This window comes from Branchiostoma lanceolatum, chromosome 14 (genome assembly GCF_035083965.1).
Source record: "Branchiostoma lanceolatum isolate klBraLanc5 chromosome 14, klBraLanc5.hap2, whole genome shotgun sequence".
NCBI lineage: Eukaryota > Metazoa > Chordata > Leptocardii > Amphioxiformes > Branchiostomatidae > Branchiostoma > Branchiostoma lanceolatum.
This window is the reverse complement of record NC_089735.1, coordinates 1,903,463-1,924,589: the sequence shown is the minus strand read 5'-3', so window position 1 is coordinate 1,924,589 and position 21,127 is coordinate 1,903,463. Positions and strand designations below refer to the sequence as shown.

The following is a 21,127-nucleotide window of genomic DNA, read 5'->3' as shown; positions in this document are numbered from 1 at the left end:
ACGTGTTGTGAATATGCATAAGGAGTTACGCTATGACTGTAGGGTCTAAATAAGAGTTCAAGTACAAACTTTAGTGGCTTTTCTATATATTTAGGAGGAGTTTGGCAGGTCAACCTTTAGTCTGCTAAGGATATGCATTAGGAGTTACACTATGATTGTAGGGTCTAAATAAGAGTTCAAGTACAAACTCTACTGGCTTTTCTATATATTTAGGAGGAGCATCTGATTCAGCAGTTTGGCAGGTTAACCTTTAGTCTGCTAAGGTTGTCATTTGGCACCAAATCTTTATTCCTTATGGGGTTAGGCAGCAGGGAGAAGGTTAAGGACCATTGCCAAGAATGTTATGTTTTCAGTGCCATTACTTTGTACTTATGTTGACAGCATAAATCAAGAATTTGTGGATAGATTTTCATGATAATCGGTATGGCGGATGTGATGGTAAGGCCACACCAATTTATTTTCTTGGTTAACGGAATAAAAAAAGATTTGAATAAAAAATGCTAGATTGGAAAAACAACATGAAAACAGAATCTCAGAGGAATGTTTTTACTTTGGTGCACACAGTATCAGGGAGTGAACAGGGTCAGGTGCAAGTTTTCACCCCAGCCTTCTGTTTTCATGATTTTTTGTTGTTGCTAAAATTGAAAATAAAAATCTGTTAACCAAGAAATTAAATTGGTGTGGCCTAAGTCAAAATTCTGTTATGGGCTCCCCAGTGATTTTCTTCGGTACTGCAGCAGATCTTTCAGTTTTGATATCTGATGCTTTCGATATGATATTTCATGTTTTGGACATACCAATTACAGGAATATGAATATGAAATTGTAAGAATCAATGCCATCCATGACTTTCACTGTGGTTATGTATAGGAAAATTATGACTGAGAAACTACTTTGTACTTTATAATCCATCAATGCACCTCACGACTTATAGATCATTAAATGATACGTTATTTAACTTTTGACATGGAACCAGGAGTATTAAAGATGATATCGTACCCTGTTAATTGTAAGATAAAATCCTGAGGAGATGAGGAAGGCTTAGGCCACAACAATTTAATTTCTTGGTTAACTGATTTTTGAAAAACTGCTAAATTCCAAAATCAACATGAAAACAGAATCTCAGAGGAAAGTCTTTACTTTGGTGCACACAGTATCAGGGAGTGAACAGGGTCAGGTGCAAGTTTTCACCCCAGCCTTCTGTTTTTATGATTTTTTTGGCTAAAATTTAAAAAAAAAATCTGTTAACCAAGAAATTAAATTGGTGTGGCCTTATGGGCTGGTGGAAAATTGGATTTCTTGTGCTGTCTTTGCAAATGACAATCTTGCTTTCAATAATGACACTGTCACCTCGGGGCTGGGCTAGGTTAAATCTGACGATCGTTGTTGTCCTTGGCAATACGAGAAAAACAAACATAAGGCAAAAAGAAATTATACAAAACATAGATTATAATTTCATGTCGTAAAATGACTGACACAAGAGTTATGTATGCAGGAAAAAAAGCTGAGCTGTGTATTGGTGTAATAATGAAACACACACAAAAAGACTCACATGCTTTGAAAAGATAACTAGAAAAGACCATTTGAAGGTCAAATATTTGCTAACACACCCATATTCCAACACCCCGATGTTCCAACACCCCTATGTTCTGGCACCCCAATGTTCTGACAATGTTCTATGTTCCAATGCCCCTATGTTCCAACACCCCTATGTTCCAACACCCCTATGTTCCAACACCCCGATGTTCCAACACCCCTATGTTCTGGCACCCCAATGTTCTGACAATGTTCTATGTTCCAATGCCCCTATGTTCAGACAACCCTATGTTCGGACACCCCTATGTTCTGACATCCCTATGTTCGGACACACACCCCTATGTTCTGACACCCCAATGTTCTGACAATGTTCTACATTCCAATGCCCCTACGTTCGGATACCCCTATATTCTGACAACCCTATGTTCTGACAACCCTATGTTCTGACACCCCTATGTTCTGACACCCCTTATAATGTTCTGACAACCCTATGTTCTGACACCCCTAGTTCGGTCACCCCTATGTTATGACACCCCTTATAATGTTCTGACACCCCTATGTTCAAACACCCCTATGTTCAGACACCCCTATGTTCCAATGCCCCTATGTTCTGATGCCCCAATGTTTCAACAACCCTTATGTTCTGACAACCCTATATGTTCTGATACCCCAGGCTATGTTTTTTTGTCAGAACATAGGGCTGTCCCCAAAGTGTTCTACTTTCCAACATTTTGGCATCTTGTGAGCTGGCGTCACCAGGGCTTCATGATGAAATGAACTGCCCACCTGTCACTTTTACAGAAGAAAGATGATTTGTTCATCCAGTAGATGAAAGCCTTGATAAAATGGAATATTATTGATTATGGTGTGCATGCTATTCCCTACTTTACATCTGTATTTACTGCCAAAGGACGGCATTCCAGATGGCACATAAAACAATCCTGTCATTGTAAGCACCCCCACTGGCACGGTCCAGCTAATACAACACTTAGATATCGCCACTCCAAGCGTGATTTCATGGGAATTTAGTACTCAACATCGAGTAAATCGCCCCACATCCTTCCATTGTTATGAGCGGGGAGAGAATGAGGTATGAAATATGAATGGAGAACTAGGATGCAGTTAAAAGCATCTGTTTTGGACCCTAAAATGTCTCCTCAGAACTGTACAGTGATAAAGCAAGACAAGTACATTATGGACTTGCCCACCCACACTTCTTGCATTAAGTTTTACATTAGATTCGTAAATACATGTGCCAGACTTGCTCAAGCAGTCTTATTGTTACAGTAATGAAAAATGTAGTAATGAATTGTACTTCATTACGCCCGGAAGTAAGAAGTTATTATGCAAATGTGCTAAACAAAGTTAGTAAATGTCCTTTTTTTTATTTCCATTTTTTTGGGCCCTAATATTGCTTTGGTTGCCTTTAATGTACAATGTACTATCCGAAGGTATATATTCAGTTCCTGAAACGTTCTGTGCAAGGGTCTGATTTCTTTCCCTGCCAGGCTCTGTGGATGTTCCAATTCAGGCTTTATGATCTTTCAAATAAAAAAACAGCAAGTTAAATTGGCGTGGCCTAGTGATCCTATCAATGCAGCTGCGAGCATCACATGACCTTCGGACGGAAGGTGACTGCTAAACTCGAGCTGCAGGTGATTTTCCTGTTACCGTGGCGCCCAGCGTCATGTGATTCATAATTCCCCAGATAGAACATTAGGCCGCACCAGTCTACTGTAAATTCATTTATATTTGCAGTGTTTTTAGTTCTTGGGAGGAGGAAAAAGGAGGCTTTCGCAATATTAGATTGGCAATATTGAAACCATTTCGTAGCACAGCAGTTATACTCACTCACTCACTCTCACTCTCTCCCATAGCTCATAGTTATACAAGGGAGACATATTTGTGGTGTCATAGATAGCACTGGAGAGGTCACCACAAGAATTTGCGAACATAAAACCACCGCAAAGTTTTAAAGATTTACAGTAACTGTTACACTTATATTTGAAAATTTAGCAAGAAGTCTTGTACAGCAGGCTGGGAGGAAAATTTGAACCTGATGCCAAAGGGCAATTATACTGGCTTACAATGTAGCTGTTAGATACTATTTTCACTCCCTGAAACTTTGAGTAATCTAAGTTCTTTTCAGACTCGGTATCAGCACTTCACCAATCTTTGGAGCAAAAACTGAATTGTAGCAAGAACTGAATCGTGTCAAAATTTACTTACACAGTAAAAAGTATGGTATAAATCATACTTGAAATATGTACAAATTACAGTCGTTTAGTTTGTAAGTTGATATGAGAACCAACTAATTGAATTGGTGAGATCTACTATGCCACAGATCAACTTACAAGACAGGAAAATTTGTCAAAAAAATTTGTAGCCAAACAACCTGACCTTCCTCCCACTTTTCCGCAAATCACACGGCGCAGTGTCGCGTGGGACGGCGTTATGACCAGACAGGGTGTCGTTGTGCATCTATAATTTATGCCTGTGGAAGTCATTCTGCCCCGGAGGGCGGTGTGAATGTCAGCACAATACGTCACACGTATTTATGGCACACAAATTTCATTTTATGGAAAGCATCCTCTAGGGTTTTTTGAATCTGATAGAAAAGTATGGCTTCAACAACCCGTGAAATTCTGGCAAGTTTACAGGATTATTCAATGGAAATGTTCACATGTGGACACATCATAAACTTCCATACAGAAATAAAAGCCAAGACCCTTGTTATGACAAAGTTCAGAGATTTCAAATGGTTTCTTATCATATTATCTATCGCTTCGTCTAATTATCTGACTGTTGAGCACCACAGAAGATATGACAACCAGCTTGCTGGACCCTTCTTGGTTTTCTGTTTTTCTTGGTGTTTCACTTAGTGTCATGCCTGTTCATTCTCTGATATCATCCTCCCTTCTTTTCCGTGGCCTACCTCTAAGCCTCCTTTAAAAGATCACTGCAACAGTATTTTTGATCTTTCGGAAAACTGCAATGTCAGCTTTAATGAGTTTGGAGTTTTTCTTGCTAGATCTTGTTAACATCTGCAACCTTTCTCAAGGCTATAATGAGGAATGTATTATTATACACGGTCCAGGCAGCTTAAATCAGTAGAAGCAAAATGTGCAGCACAGAAGAAACACGGATCCACAGAAAAGAACTTTGCAATAGATAGGAGACAGCTTACAGATGTCACCTAATTGGCAGAAACTGTCATTCTCGAATAGGACTGTCCAGCCTATAGGCAATGCTGTAGGGCTGATGTGAATTAGGGTTTAACTATGGTTGGTATTGACCCACGGAGGCCTTCATACACTTGTGCATAGCAGATGGATTGCCAAAGTTGTCAGGTAGCAAAAACTTAGTCGCAGACAAGAAGCTCCTGACCAGTAACATTCAGCATTACCTGCCAACCTCATGAAACTTCACTCAAAGATGTACGACTGTAATGATGAAGCTATAGCAGGTCGTTTTATGACATATTACCTCATTTTTCCACATTTTTATCATAAGAACAAATCTTTTTATTTTGTGGTTGTTTTATAAGCCTTAGGCCACACCAATTTATTTTCTTGGTTAACGGAATACAAAAAGATTTAAAAAAGAATGCTAGATTGGAAAAACAACATGAAAACAGAATCTCAGAGGAATGTTTTTACTTTGGTGCACACAGTTTCAGGGAGTGAACAGGGTCAGGTGCAAGTTTTCACCCCAGCCCTCTGTGTTCATTTCTGTTGTTGTTGCTAAAATTAAAAATAAAAATCCGTTAACCAAGAAATTAAATTAGTGTGGCCTTACATAGTATAGCAACTTCATAATTCAGATCTGATACAAGAACGTGACGATAAAATCTTTCAGTCAGCTTGTTCTGGAGTACTAGTTTTATGACATGTGAGCTCGTTTTTTTAATGTTTTCATTAAAAGTACAAATCCTTTCATTTTGTGGTAGATCTATGAAAGTCTTGCAGTTACTTCATAATTCATATCAACTTATTAACAGATTGAAAGCATTTTGATTATGCATATTGCTACACATCTGTCAATAAGGAATGCAAGATTTCGTCTTTTTATGATACAGGACAAAAATCAATGCACATATGGATGTCGTCTATAAAACCAACTTCTGGAAGCTTTATGCGAAAAGAGGGGGCACGCCAGGAGGGAATTAATAACACAAAGCGCACAACTTTACAACTTTGACTTTGAAAGGTTGAGTGTTATTCACCTTGGTGGGAAAGCAAGTTTTTTTGGTTGAAATTCTACTTCAACCTTGTACTGACCCTGACCTCTCGATGTAGATACCATTATAGACCCCTTTTTGAATAATTTTGTCCATGTCAAAAATTCCATTGTAATGCTTGTCTTTGTCAGCAGGGCTAGCCCTTTGTAGGCTAGTTTGGCAGCCCTGGCTGTGTGTCCTGAACAGCCAAACCAATAAATGAAATGAAAATTTTACTTCAAGCAGACATTTTGCAGATCTGCAGATTACTTACCCTTGCCAAACTGTTGTCTAATGTAGCATTAATGCCAGAAATACATATACAGCACTAATGCTTGGTTAGTGCACACTGCCATGGTAATTTCATGGTAATTATGGCTGTCCAAATACCAGTCCCTCAATGTCCTAGCTAGCAGCCATGCCTTTGACCAAGGCTTGAACCAATTAGTTGGCATCTTTCCAGCATTAGTGCTTTCTGCCATGGCCTTCTTTTGACCTGCTTTCTGTTCAATATCTAGCATGTATTTAAGAAAAAGGATTTAGTGATTTTGCAGACAGAATTTGTCTGGTACAGGTAACTTAAAATGCACCTTATATTAATGATTATTACAGCAGTGCAGGTATATCAGTGGTGTGAAAGGGCTGAGGCTTAGAAGCGGAAATGAAACCGAGAGATCACGGGTTCGATTCCTTGCGTTCCTGGCCAGCCCTTGTGTCCTTGGGAAAGGCACTTTACATGACTTTCCTCACGCCAACCGGAGTGAAAATGAATACCTGACTTCGTTTCGGGAGATAAAAGGCAGTGGAAGAAGAAACTGTAACGTAATGGCCTCCGCCTTCCAATACCATGCCTCAGAAAAAAAGGTCATGGGACTACCTTTAACTTTTATGCAGAAAAAAGTTGTTTGAACTGTGTTCCTTCCTGTTCCCACCTGTCTGTCTGTATCTGTATCTATATAGCCGGTATAACCGCCATTAGGCGTAACACACCAGCTTCGCAGGCACGTGGCGCGGCAGCAGCTGGTCATATTACACAGAACGGTCTGTTACACCTAGTCTTTGCATATCTGACTGCAACCGTTCTTTAAAGCTACATAGTGAGGAAGCTCCTACAGCACTTGATGACAACGAGTTCCATTCTACTATGGTTCTCAGGAAATACGAATTTTTGAACACATCAATCCTTGGCTGATAACTCTGGTACTTAAAAGCATGACTATTTCTAGTCCTCTTCTGAGCTGTCCTTACCTGCCTAACTCACCTGTCTCGCCCAGGTGTCACCCCTGTCCACCTGTCGGATGAGAAGAAGAGCCTGGTTACCGTGGCGAAGGTCGGGGACAGCCTGGCGCTCAGGTGTGACATCACCGGTGACCCGGAGCCCATCCTGGTCTGGCAGCGGCACGGCATCGACCTCACAACCATCGACCTCAGCAGTGACGGAATCACGGTACGTACATTCTAAATTAAGGCCACACCAATTGAATTTCTTGGTTAGCGGATTTTTATTTTCCAAAAAAAAAAAATTTAGAAAATAAAAATTCAAGAAAACAGAAGGTTGGGCCAGCCTTCTGTTTTCATGATTTTTTTTGTTCTAAATTTTTTTTTTTTTTTTGAAAATAAAAATCTGTTAACCAACAAAATAAATTGGTGTGGCCTAAATGGTCTTAAAGGAAACCCGACAAGCAATACTAGGGCCCAAAATGCTTGAAGTATGAAGTTATACCAAAGACTTGAAAATAGTACAGACTGCCTTCTCTGCCTACCGCTCAGCCTTTGGGAAAGACACTCCATTTTTAGCCCCTTCCTGTACTGGCCTGTGTGGCCCAAGGGCTATAGAAATGGGAATTGCCCCCATGTAATGTTAATGCAGAAATGTTCGTGGTGGTTTTATGTTCTCCGTTTTTGCGTGAACTTTCAGTGCAAACTTGTAACCGCCATGAAACTTTTTGCCCACCTATGACTGTATTGCTACTATTGTTTCAAAAGCAAACTTAACACCACAGCGAACACTGCATTTTCTCTCTACTGCGAAATAAAAACCATGCAAACTTGCATTTACAGTACCAAAAGATGTTGGAAGGATTTTGACATAACTATGTAATTCATGTGTATTCTGAAAAAGATGGAGTGGAGATACATTTGTACAGTCAGTTTGAAAAATGAGTTTTTCTACTTATTTTTCAGGTGTTTGACGATGGCACGTTGTACATCACCTCCTTGTCCACCCTGCACATGGGGAACTACAGCTGCCGCGCCCTGCACAACGGCCAGGTCGTGCAGGTTCACACGGTCAAGGTTCAAGGTCAGTTGGCTTCAAGGTTATCTGTAAGGTCAAGATCATCTGAACGAGAAAAATGCGATGTATTTAAGACAAAGCTGTCGGAGAAAAGGAGAAGGGAGCTCTCTTTGATTCCTTAATTTTTGTGTGCATTTTTCTATGCATTGGACACACTGTCAAAGTGGTTTAAAGGTCATCTGGATGAGTGCTAAGCTTTACAAAATTTAATGAATATAGTTGACATACCGTATTTTCTCGATTAAAGCACGCACCCCAATTAAAGTACGCACCCCTGATTTGGGGCTACTTCCAGACAAATTTGGGGAACTGAAACCTTAAGTCAAAAACCCCAAATAAAGTACGCACCCTTCTCCACTGATCTTGAACAAATTTTGAACAGGATAAATTCAAATTTATGGTGTTCCTTCTATCATTTCCAGGTCATTTTTCTTATATCAAGGACTTCTACATAATGCCATTCCTTAGATTCATAAAAGATTCTCTTGTTTACTCCGCTAGCATCGTCTCTGCAAACTTGAGTATTGCCTACGACAAGTTACAAACTTCACAAATTGGCAGGTATTGAGCCATGCATTGTTGCACTGCAACTGGGTTCCTGGTTTGATTAAGCAAGGGTTTGAGGTCCTTTTCCAATTTGCCCTGGCAATAACCTCAAATAGAGTACGCACCTTGACTTTAGCAATAACTTGTGGTGCCTTTTGAATTTTGAAATGTTTAAAAAGTGCGTACTTTATTCGAGATAATACGGTACATTTGATGTGTTTACTATAGTCTGCCAAGTGTTTTCTTATGAGTTGCAGTTTGAAACAAAGTTCACAGGTGGCGCTTGTACACATGTCATCCTCAAATCTTTACTCCTGGTACTCCTGGTAAAGATCCCGTTAATGATTTGATCATGTATAAATATCAACGTGTACAGACAAACCCTCCACAGCAGAATTTATAATGACCTAGTAAACATGTTTACAAGACAGGGTCAGATTAGAAGCTAAATTGACACTTAAACTTAATCTAGTATGACCATGATTATTTTGACAACATGTACATGTATTTAGCCCATTATACTATGTTTAATGTCAGAATAAGACCGCACCAATTTGACTTCTTAGTTTTCGGATTAAAAAGAAAAGCTGATTGAAAAAAACATAATGAAAACAAAGAATTTTTACTCCCTTATGTTTTCGCTCCACAACCAAAACAAATTCGGCCTTCATTATCTCCATGAAAAAAGACTTTTTCATGGGGATATTGTTCTGTGTGAGTTTGCGTGTGTGTTTGCGTGTTTGTGTGTTTGTGTCACCGTATGCTTAAAGTCAGCATAACTGAAGAACCTGTAGATGGATTGTAAGGGTATTTGGTACATGTATGTGGGTAGTTGTTGGGAGGAGAAAGGTCAAGGTTGATTTTGGGCCCCCTGGTATTTGTCACTGGAACTGCAGTGGCGTATTTGTAATAATCTTCTAAGGAGAATAACTGAAGAAAGGAACAACAGATTTTCATGTTATTTGGTATGCAGGTAGGTTGGACAGAGATGTACAAACTGAAGTGCAAATTATGTAAATTGGGACTGAATTTGCATAAGTAATGAGGAATATTGCTGTCCACGAAGGTGTCACCTGGGAGACAGGACCACAGCCCCAGGAGCACCGCTTAGCTGGGGAATTTGGGCATTTTTCACTCCCTGCTGTTTAACTCCATTTACTGGTTATAAACCAAAACAAATTTGGTCTTCATTCGTCCATTGAATATTTTCTCACAGTTCCGCCGTCCACGAAGGTGTCACCTCGGAGACAGGCGCACAGCCCTGCTTAGCTGGGGAATTTGGGCATTTCTCACTCCCTGCTGTTTAATCACATAACCAAAACAAATTTGGTCTTCATTCCTCCATTGAATATTTTCTCACAGTGCCGCCGTCCACGAAGGTGTCACCTCGGAGACAGGCCCACAGCCCCAGGAGCACCGCTTATAGCTGGGGAATTTGGGCATTTTTCACTCCCTGCTGTTTAACTCCATAACCAAAACAAATTTGGTATCATTCTATTCATCCATTGACTGTTTTCTCACAGTGCCGCCGTCCACGAAGGTGTCACCTCGGAGACAGGCCCACAGCACTGCTTAGCTGGGGAATTTGGGCATTTCTCACTCCCTGCTGTTTAATCACATAACCAATACAAATTTGGTATTTATTCATCCATTGAATGTTTTCTCACAGTGCCGCCGTCCACGAAGGTGTCACCTCGGAGACAGGCGCACAGCCCTGGGAGCACAGCCGAGCTGAAGTGCCACGCTGAGGGCATTCCCGCGCCCGCCGTCAAGTGGCTGAAGAACGGGGGAAACCTCGACCCCAGCGAGTCTCCGCATGTCTCACTGCAAGGTGGGTCACTTAGTTACAGAGTGACCTTCAAATCCAGCTGCAGATACTATCAAATTCCATGTTATTCATTGGATACCTAGTATGTGATTATAGATGGTGATTGGATAATTGCGAGGTTGATATGCTAATTATGTTCATTTGCCAACATAATGGAGTGTTATAAACTGACAAGATTCCTACAGCTTCTGCGCAATGATTTTGAGGCAAAAGCAGCCCAAAATAGTGTTGACGCATTTTAGAAACATACTTGCAAAGTTGTACCAAAGGTTTACATATATAAGGGCCATATTTGTATTCAAGCACCGAAGAAAAATCTGGGCTTAGCATTCAGCATTTGAGAAAGAGCATGGGACTTGAACACGCTGCAGTGGACTAGCCCCCTGCTGCAGTGGCCCTGTGTGGCCCAAGGGCTATAGAAACTTTCTTTGTTATGTGCTTTCCCTGGATTATCCATTGTCATTTTTGATTTAGATATTTTGCTGGTTTACGTGTGAAAGAGATACAGTTCAGATGTTCCCACGCCCCTATGTTCCAACACCCCCATGTTCCAACACCCCTATGTTCCGACGCCCCTATGTTCCAACACCCCTATGTTCCAACACCCCTATGTTCCAACACCCCTATGTTCCAACACCCCTATGTTCCAACACCCCTATGCTGGGGTTAGGTTAAGGTTAGGGGTTGTCGGAACATAGGGGTGTAACCGTGCTGCCTCTGCCCCTCCCAGACTCGGGGAGCGTGCTGCACATCAGTAACGTTCGGACGGAGGACATGGGAGCCTACATCTGTCACGCCGAGAACCTGGTGGGGTCGTCCGAGGACATCTCCACACTCTTTGTCCAGGATGGCGGACATTTTAGCAGTGAGTCTTGTCGAATATTTCTTGATGTTGTTCTTTAAGTACTTACCTTAGAAACCTTAAGACAGAATGAATTCCTAGGGACTGCTCTTTTGAAGCCCAACTTTAACCTGGATTTTTGTCCCTGCTGCCTAACCCCATAACCGATACAGACTTGGTGCCGAATGCCTACCTTAGCACGCTGAAGGTTAAACTTGACCCTTTTGAACTTTCAAAGAGATGGGACAAAGTCAGGGTTCAAAATTATCTGACCTTTATTCACAACACAAGCACTTATTTCAAACATCGTGATTGTATTTCATCATTTTTGCTTATTTCTCAAGACAAGAAGAATGTCTTGAGCTATGTAAGAATGTCTTGAAACATGTATTGAGCTACATATTTATGAATCCGTTTGATTTTTAACAGTATCTTTTCTTGCCCCCCTCCCCTTTTCTTGTCTTTTACATCTTTCACAATGATGAAGCTTGATATTAACTAATGTCTAGTGAGCTCTCTGACTTCACCAACACATGTTTGATGAATTGTTTGTTGACTATGAGAGCTAGACTGTATCTTCACAATTTACCTCTCCCATTCCACAGGTCTTTGGCTGGAAAGTGTTTTCTACCTCTCCCATGATGATCATCAAAGCTTATTTATTTAACCAGCACGTTTGAAAATTGTTTGTTGTATGAGAGACAGTATCTTCACAATTACTTTTCCCATTCCAGGTCTTCAGCTGGAAAGTGTTTTCTATACTTAGAAGCTTCTTTATCACCAACATGTTTGATGACCTGTTTGTTGTATGAGAGATGGTATCTTCACAATTACTTTTTCCATTCCAGGTCTTCGGCTGAAAAGTGTTTTCTTATGATCTCTCTTATGATCATCAAAGTTTTGTATCAGGCTGGCACAATTGTTTGATGAACTGTTGTTGAATGAGAGTTACAAGAATATTCCTCAAACAGTGACTTAAAAAGAAAGGTAGCGAAATACGCACCTCCAAATTTTCGACGTCTTCTGTACATCTTGTTCACGGAGTGACCTAGTCTCGCGAGAACACGAGACTAGGCCGAGACTTGTGAGGATCTTCCTGCCTCCCCCGCCTCCTTGCGGAGTAGGGGTAAGTAGGACTTGGGCAGCTCCCAACCTCCGGTACGGTTCATTCCAGCACGTTCCAACTGGATGTGGACTGCCTCTTTAATCTTCCTGTGAGAATTACGCGACTCTAGATCTATGATCTCAATGATGTCCAAGAAGTAATGAGAGATTTTCACAATTCCTGTTCTCCCAGGTCTTCAGCTGGAAAGTGTTTTCTACGTCTTCCACGACGACGGAGTGAACATCTTCCAGCCCAGCACCTGCCAGCTGGTCCGCCACATCAAGGCCTCCGACAAGATCCTCGCCACACAGGAGCCCGTCTGCACCCCCGACATGGACGGTTCGTTTCTTTAGGCCACACCAATTTAATTTCTTGGTTAACAGATTTTTATTTTCCAAAAAAAAAATTTTAGAAAGAAAAAATCATGAAAACACAAGGCTGGCCCAGCCTTCTGTTTTCATTGTATTTTTTTTTTTTCAAAAATATTTTATTTTGGAAAATGAAAATCTGAAATTAAATTGGTGTGGCTTTACGCCAAAAATAATTACTCAAGCAACTGGATAAGATATCAAAACAGTCAGATGTTTCAGATAGCATCCTAATCTTTCGTCAGTGACTAAAGGAGGATCTGGTAGAACTAGGTTTAATACCAAAACTCTGAATAGATATGTTAATGAGGGGAAGACAATTTCAGATGGTTCAATAGGATAGTAAGATAAGACAAGGTTGCATGCTTATGAATCAATTAGCTCCTGGTTGGTTTCTTTGTTTGCTTTATGGGGGCACCCCTTAAGTTTCTTTCCCCCATTGGAACCTGTAGTTAAGAGACTTTTTCACCAACATCGTACACCCCGAAGGAAATTTCTGTCGGAAACGGCATCTATATAGGAAGTAAACATGTACTGTTCTGCCAAACATATTGAGTCATCTCCTTGTACAGAGGGAGGAAGTGAATGGCAAAAGGTCAGAGTCGGGTGAGTGACAGACAGAGTTCAGAGTTCAGAGATGGTAGAATTAGTCATTTTTTGTTTTGTGAACGTCATTTCGGAGTGCAGCCCAAGTATAAATGGTCAGTAACCAAAAATCTGGGGAAAGATATATTGAAATGTTTAGAAAGATTCTGAAACTTTGCAAGATCAGACTGAATCCCTCCAGCAGCTTCCCTCAGGTGTCCTATATGGGATTGTAGCCCGAATCCTGAGGGGCAGGTGCGTCCGCACACTGGGCATTCAACAGTGGCACTGGGGTCAGATTACAAGCGTGCATTAATGACACTAACAGGTGTGTGTGTTACATGCGCAGGTAACCAGGAGTGCAGCTGGGGCTCGGCGGTGAATGTTCTGGACACCTACATCTACGTGAGCCAGCCGCAGGAGAACAGGGTGCTGGTGCTGGAGACACGCACCCAGCAGGTTGTGCAGGTAGGAAAGTTCACCTGTGTTACGGCGATGAAGGTTAGACATCCAGGTAATAACATATACAATACATTCAGGTCAATGCACAATACATTTAAGTTAGTGAAGCAAAATGGATAAATTCTGTAAATGGTCTGAGACGTTTAGCTTTAATAGTTACATGTATATTTTATCTTTCTGAAATGTCTGACCCTTGACAAACCTTGGAATGGATGGGGTCTCATGGAAGATGGGGTTATCCAGTTTCTTGCATATCGCGTAATCACCTGTTGTTTCCATAGTAACCAGGTGTGTATACCTGTGCAGGTGATCCAGACGGACCCCTTACCTGTTGTTTCCATAGTAACCAGGTGTGCATACCTGTGCAGGTGATCCAGACAGGCCCCTTACCTGTTGTTTCCATAGTAACCAGGTTTACATACCTGTGCAGGTGATCCAGACAGACCCCCTACCTGTTGTTTCCATAGTAACCAGGTGTGCATACCTGTGCAGATGATCCAGACAGGCCCCTTACCTGCTGTTTCCATAGTAACCAGGTGTGCATACCTGTGCAGGTGATCCAGACAGACCCCTTACCTGTTGTTTCCATAGTAACCAGGTGTGCATACCTGTGCAGGTGATCCGGACAGACCCCTAGCCTTACCTGTTGTTTCCATAGTAACCAGGTGTGCATACCTGTGCAGGTGATCCGGACAGACCCCTAGCCATACCTGTTGTTTCCATAGTAACCAGGTGTGCATACCTGTGCAGGTGATCCAGACGGACCCCTAGCCATACCTGCTGTTTCCATAGTAACCAGGTGTGCATACCTGTGCAGGTGATCCGGACAGACCCCTAGCCATACCTGTTGTTTCCATAGTAACCAGGTGTGCATACCTGTGCAGGTGATCCGGACAGACCCCTAGCCATACCTGTTGTTTCCATAGTAACCAGGTATGCATACCTGTGCAGGTGATCCGGACAGACCCCTAGCCATACCTGTTGTTTCCATAGTAACCAGGTGTGCATACCTGTGCAGGTGATCCGGACGGACCCCTAGCCATACCTGTTGTTTCCATAGTAACCAGGTGTGCATACCTGTGCAGGTGATCCGGACAGACCCCTAGCCATACCTGTTGTTTCCATAGTAACCAGGTGTGCATACCTGTGCAGGTGATCCAGACGGACCCCTAGCCATACCTGTTGTTTCCATAGTAACCAGGTGTGCATACCTGTGCAGGTGATCCAGACGGACCCCTTACCTGTTGTTTCCATAGTAACCAGGTGTGCATACCTGTGCAGGTGATCCATACGGACCCCTTACCTGTTGTTTCCATAGTAACCAGGTGTGCATACCTGTGCAGGTGATTCAGACGGACCCCTTACCTGTGGACCTGCAGTACATGGAGGAACTGGACCAGGTCTGGGTTCTGAACTGGGGCGACATGGAGAGGTCGTTCCAGACCTTGGAGGTCATCCGGGAAGCCAGCGCAGCCGTAACGCACCGTACTATCCACACCGAGCCCGTCGGTAAGCTACTTGTGATCTACGCTGTATTGGTGGACATATCAACTACTAAGTGTGTATGTAATACCAGCTTAGTAAAGGACATTGAATAGTCATGCCTGCGAGTTATCAACCCATGATTGAGGTGTACAAAAAAGTTGTTTTTCCCCAGAACTATCATAAAGTAGAATTCATTGCCTCCAAATACTGTAGGAGCATCCTCATTAGATAGCTTTAAACGATGATTGCAGCTCAATGTGCAAAGGTTAGATGTGACAGGTTGTTCAGTGTAATATAACCAACTGCTGAGCCCTGATCTGACATGTGTTCTTTTCCCTGACAGAGAACCATTTTGACCACGTGGAGTCGTTCTTCCTGCCGCCTGTGAAGATGCTGGAGCAGAACTTTAAGTACGCGTACCTGGTGCACCGTGATCAGCCCAAGATCGACAAGATGGACGTCGAGACTATGAAGTAAGAACTTTTAGCAGGCCTCTATGAGCATTGGAACTTCCTTCAGACTCTCTAAATCTACGTACTATATTGAAGAAGATTGATTTAACTATCAACAACAGGACTTTTTGAACTATTTTTGAAATTCTTTTTGAAAGTCATCAGAGTAACCTTGACCTTTGACCCCATAGGTATGTCAGGACGATCGACCTGACAGAACAGAACTGCCACCCACAATCCCTTGCGTTCTCCCCGGTGTCGGGTTACGTGGTGGTGCAGTGCAGCGGTATCCGTGACGACCAGCGTCACAACGTTGACGATGACTCGCAGGTCCTGTTGGATGCCCTCACTGATGCTGTGATTCAGGTAAGACTATATTTGCTTGTTTGTTTGTTTGTATTGCATACCCAGTAAACTACCCCATGGCCTAATGCATCCCTGTCACAAAACGAGTTACCGAACAAAGTTACAGTAGAAATGTCTGTGATGACTCTCCTCAGTCTTGTACTTGGTAAGGTCTCCACGGCCTTTGCCTGAGTTGCCTGCATTAATAAGGGCCTTCCCTCTGTCTTATGCGCACCATCTTTCTCCATCCCTGTTACAAAACGAGTTACAAAACAAAGTTACAGTAGAAATGTCTGATGACTCTCCTCAGTCTTGTACTTGGTAAGGTCTCCAGCCTTTGCCTGAGTTGCCTGCATTAATAAGGGCCTTCCCTCTGTCTTATGCGCACCATCTTTCTCCATCCCTGTTACAAAACGAGTTACAAAACAAAGTTACAGTAGAAATGTCTGTGATGACTCTCCTCAGTCTTGTACTTAGTAAGGTCTCCACTGACATCCTTTGCCTGAGTTGCCTGCATTAATAAGGGCCTTCCCTCTGTCTTATGCGCACCATCTTTCTCCATCCCTTTTACAAAACGAGTTACAGAACAACAGTAGAAATGTCTCTGTGATGACTCTCCTCAGGTGAACCCCGAGATCCATGGGAAGCCCCACATGTCGCCCGACGGTCGCTACATCGTCAGCATCGACAACGAATCAGAGCTCATCGTGGTGCAGAGCATCTCGGAGGATGGCCAGCTGTCTCTGTCGTTCGAGGTAAGTCCTAGACCAGGAGGAGAGGATGCCTTGGTAGACATAGGCATCAGACTGTTTTTTGTTGTCTGGTACGGTACCTGCAGCTTGTTGGTATGTCCACAGGCATAGCTTTCAGACACCTGATTTCTTTGTTAGACTTTGTTGACTATTCAAAAGGTCTGGTTAAAAAGTCAGTATCTCATTCTCATCCATATCTGTACACAAACACAAACACACACACACACACACACACACACACACACACACACATACATACATTGCAATATAATTCTACACTTAAATTGGATTCTAGAATATGATCTGTAGTTGTCTGTAAATACTTCTAAGAAACTTAGGTACAATTCAGTTGCATACACTGTCTTCAATTCTCCTGCCCGTTGATTTGATGATAAAATTGTAAAATTGAGATTTTCATTCTTATCCTTATCTGTACACACACACACACACACACACACACACACACACACACACACACACACATGCACATTGCAATACAATGCTAAACTTAAATTGGATTTTAGAATTTGATCTGTAGTTGTCTGTAAATACTTGAAAGAATAGGTACAATTCAGTTGCATACGTTGTCTTCAATTCTCCTGCCTGTTGATTTGATGATGAAATTGTAAAATTGAGATTTTCATTCTTATCACGATTCTGTTTCAAAGGTTCACACCAACCTGCATGTGAGCGACGTGGCCTTCCACCCAACCAGCGGCTTCAACTCCTACAACCTGTACGTCAGCTCCGAGAGTAAAACCGACATCCTATTCGTCAACCTCCTCAACGGGAAGGTCAAGATGATCAAGGGCGTGAAGTCGGCCATGCCGGTGGAACACTGGCCGTGGGACGAGAGTAACCGTGCGATCATCAGCACCGGGCTCTTCGGAAACTACCTCGTCTCGCCGTCAGAGGAAGCCATCTTTGTGGTCGACTCGAAACTCGACAAGGTCAACTGCGAGATCGACCAGGTGAAGCATGGCAACGTCATTGTATGGGTGGGGGAGCTCTGATAGACTTCACGTTCAGGTAAAATCGTGGTGGCATGCAATTTTGAAAATGGAAAAGTCCTCCGAATTCCTGGCAACAATCAAAATATGTCTCAGCAAAACGAGATGCAACCTCTGTAACCTCCCTACTAGGTGTGAAGGTGGTATACATACTGTGCAATTGTTGTGAGAAAAGGGAACGTTTTGAGAGCTAGCGGGGAAACCACATTCTATAACTTTTCTTAGGAGACAAGAAGCATGCCTGATGGAAAATTTTGCTAATTTCTCAAAGGAGACTTTTTTAACGCACTGTTCATGTTTGTCCTGAAAAATCTACCCACGAGTCCAGTTAGTTGAAGTAAAACACAGCAAAAATCGATGACTTGTCCATTGTGAAGAAAATTCTTGACTGCAAATGTCACAAAACTCCCACTCCCATATGTGTTGGTGTATCAAAGTTCAGTGAATCATGCTAAAGAGGAATAGAATATGTAACTTAGCTGTCATAAAATGTTTTAGGCATGGCATTCAATAATGCTGCGTGTGCTGTACAATAATTACAATCATGTAGCTCAAAGAATTGCCACAACAATTCTAGCAGAGAAAATGTCATCCCATTGTAAAGTATGCCTCTGATTGTGTCTAGAATAGCCTCTAGTTACACTATCCTGGATGTCCTAGGTTAACTGATACTGAACACCCAGTTCTGTCAATCAAATAACTGTGCTGTGATCTCGATAAAAAAATCTGGAGTCTGAAGCGCAAAGTAGAATGCCTACTGTACATAGACATGTAGTGGCATTGAACACTTGATACGATGTCTAGCAACTCATAAGACTCTAGATTACAAAAACCGTATGTGTGGTCAGTGTGACTGAGGATTAAACCAGGACTGATCTAGACATGGGATCCCAGGATCTCACTGTTGCGATCCAGACAATCTGATCAATGTGTCTAAGCATGCTGTAAATGAGGTAACGTTGACTCTGCTTAGAGATGCGACTGTTACAGTGGTTTGAGTGCACTATGCTGATCTTTATATAATAGTGTACATTGTATTGGGATAAAACATACCATATTAGTTACATCACTGTGCATAGACTTAGATGTTACAGTCATTAAGCCTTAGAAAGTGTCGGTAAAAAAACATCATTATCTTAGAAACTGAACTGTAACACAGATAGCCCAGCATAGGACTCCTAAAGCTAGCACTCTTCTATGCAAGCTGTTGGGAAACAACTACTGAGTTTGTAATAGGGCTGGCTTTGGAAGTTGGCCTGTTGCTAGGCTATTGACTTTGGTAACAAATTGGATTAATCATTTGGGATGGTAATGTAAATGTTTCTTGGATTCTATACTTCCGCAAATACTGTATTGTGGGCACCATATTTGTATACACCGAGGAAACAATACATATTGTGCATTTTAACAACTTATAACGCATCTAAACACTTGGCTAATAACAGAGGGTGTACATGAACATTATATGTAACATCAGGAACTGCATGCATTTGTTAAATAGCCACATATTACCACCATGTATCCATTTCTTATATGTAACAGTTTGCTTTGTGTAGCAAATTGTCAGGATCAAATACCACAATTATAGAATCTTACAAATTATGTACCTAATCAATTCCTAGTTGCCTGAAAGTTCCAGCTGTATGAATGTAGCAAACTCTTTTAAATGTAAAGAATACAAACATACTATATGATGTAATGTGTTGTGGTTGTAATATATCCACTTTTGTTGTACATGTGCATATTTTGGTACAATTTTGGTATGTTGATATTATTGCATCTCTCTTCTTGATGTATGTAGTGGACTTAACTGTCAATGGCTTGGCAAAAGAAACATTTCGGTAGCAAAGTGTGATTGACATAAGTCATTGCTGGACAACCAAGAAATCAGTAGGCCTCCTCATGTGAAAAGAGTCAAACACAAAAACTGAATCGTTGTCATAAATCTGATTAGAGCAAAATGCAAAGTTGTTTTCTTGTGAAAATGGGATACTTTCGTAACTTCAAACTCAATAAGTCCAGGAAGAAATTACCAAAAATCATCAGTTTTAAACATTTCTACTTTGAGATATCCAAATTAAAGTTCTTCATCCAAGAGCTTTAGTTTGTGAGTTGAATTCTCATAACTTTCTCCAAGTCAAGTTTCTTCAAAGTTGTTCAGAGTTATTAAGATACTTTTTGAAATTGTGCAGTTTGACCACATCAGTCATAGCTTGTGTTGTATGGTGTCTAACATAAGAGACCGCGTAATAAGGAGACAGAAATGTCTTAGAAGAAGCCTTGGAATTAATTCTGTACAGAGAATTCAATGATAATAATTATTGCTCTTGCTGCATGTGCGTACTGAGAGAAATACGCGTCTGGCACTTTTCCCTGTAGCCAAAGAAGAGAATCGCAGATTGTTGTTGGTGTGTTGTGGCTGTGGATGATACACGTGATAGGGTAGATACAATTCCATGACATCAGAACTGTCATAGCCTGCGATGCAGCCTTCTTCAGCCAAAGTTGGTTGGAGTGGATCAAAGCTTAACAAGGCTGGATTTCAGGCTATTCAGTCAATCAACGTTAGAGACTTGAAGTGTACAGGAATGCTGGGAAATGATTGTGCATGTGGTATGTAGGCGATGAGGAGGTCCTAAAGCCCGAACAATGAGGTGTAAGAAATGCGTGATTACTACAGCCCTGCACTTACCATGGTGTTGTGACTGTTACATGAAAGATCAAATTGTCCTGGCAGAGGAGCTAGTGGGCCTTGGCTGTGGTAATTTTACATCAAACCTCAACGTGCTCTGATAGAGGAGCTAGCGGGCCTTGGTTGTGCGCTGTTTGATGATTCTGTACTGTAGCTTGCGAGCAGACACATGCTTTGCAAACCTTAACAATAAAAACACATAAAAAGTATTTGTACGTGTCTAGAGAGTGAATATTTGTGTTCATCACATCATATTATAGGGCCATGTTGATTTGATTATATGGATGACATCCGCACGCGAATCAATTTTCGCTCCCCCCCCCCCCCCCCCAAGTTTTCGGCCTTACTGCAAATCGCACAAAGCAGCTGCAAAACGATCATTTATATTATGCCATAAATTGAACAAAATTATTGGAAAATGTCGCAAAATGCCAAAATCAATTTCAACGTCAAAGAGAAAGATGTGAATGAATGAAAACATTATGTGAAGAATCTATTAGTCGCTATAACGTTACCATACTCTGTGTGTTAGTGTTCAACCTCCCTGACGAGGTACATTACCATATGAATAAAAACTAAGCACACAGGTAGAAAAAAATCAGCATT

The 21,127-nt window shown here is 41.6% G+C and overlaps 1 protein-coding gene across 1 annotated transcript in view; it reads left to right on the top strand.

Annotated features, from left to right (window-relative positions):
* The window catches only part of LOC136448530 (follistatin-related protein 5-like), a 93,904-nt gene extending 73,174 nt beyond the window's left edge, over window positions 1–20,730 (top strand). The window contains exons 7-17 of the mRNA XM_066448123.1: window positions 7,029–7,201; window positions 7,939–8,056; window positions 10,266–10,427; window positions 11,155–11,289; window positions 12,563–12,709; window positions 13,673–13,791; window positions 15,129–15,294; window positions 15,614–15,743; window positions 15,914–16,088; window positions 16,691–16,822; window positions 17,488–20,730. Coding sequence (XP_066304220.1) covers window positions 7,029–7,201; window positions 7,939–8,056; window positions 10,266–10,427; window positions 11,155–11,289; window positions 12,563–12,709; window positions 13,673–13,791; window positions 15,129–15,294; window positions 15,614–15,743; window positions 15,914–16,088; window positions 16,691–16,822; window positions 17,488–17,832 — 1,802 coding nt within the window. The 3' untranslated portion in view covers window positions 17,833–20,730. The remainder of the gene's footprint in view (window positions 1–7,028; window positions 7,202–7,938; window positions 8,057–10,265; window positions 10,428–11,154; window positions 11,290–12,562; window positions 12,710–13,672; window positions 13,792–15,128; window positions 15,295–15,613; window positions 15,744–15,913; window positions 16,089–16,690; window positions 16,823–17,487) is intronic.
* The last annotated feature ends 397 nt before the right edge of the window (window positions 20,731–21,127 follow it).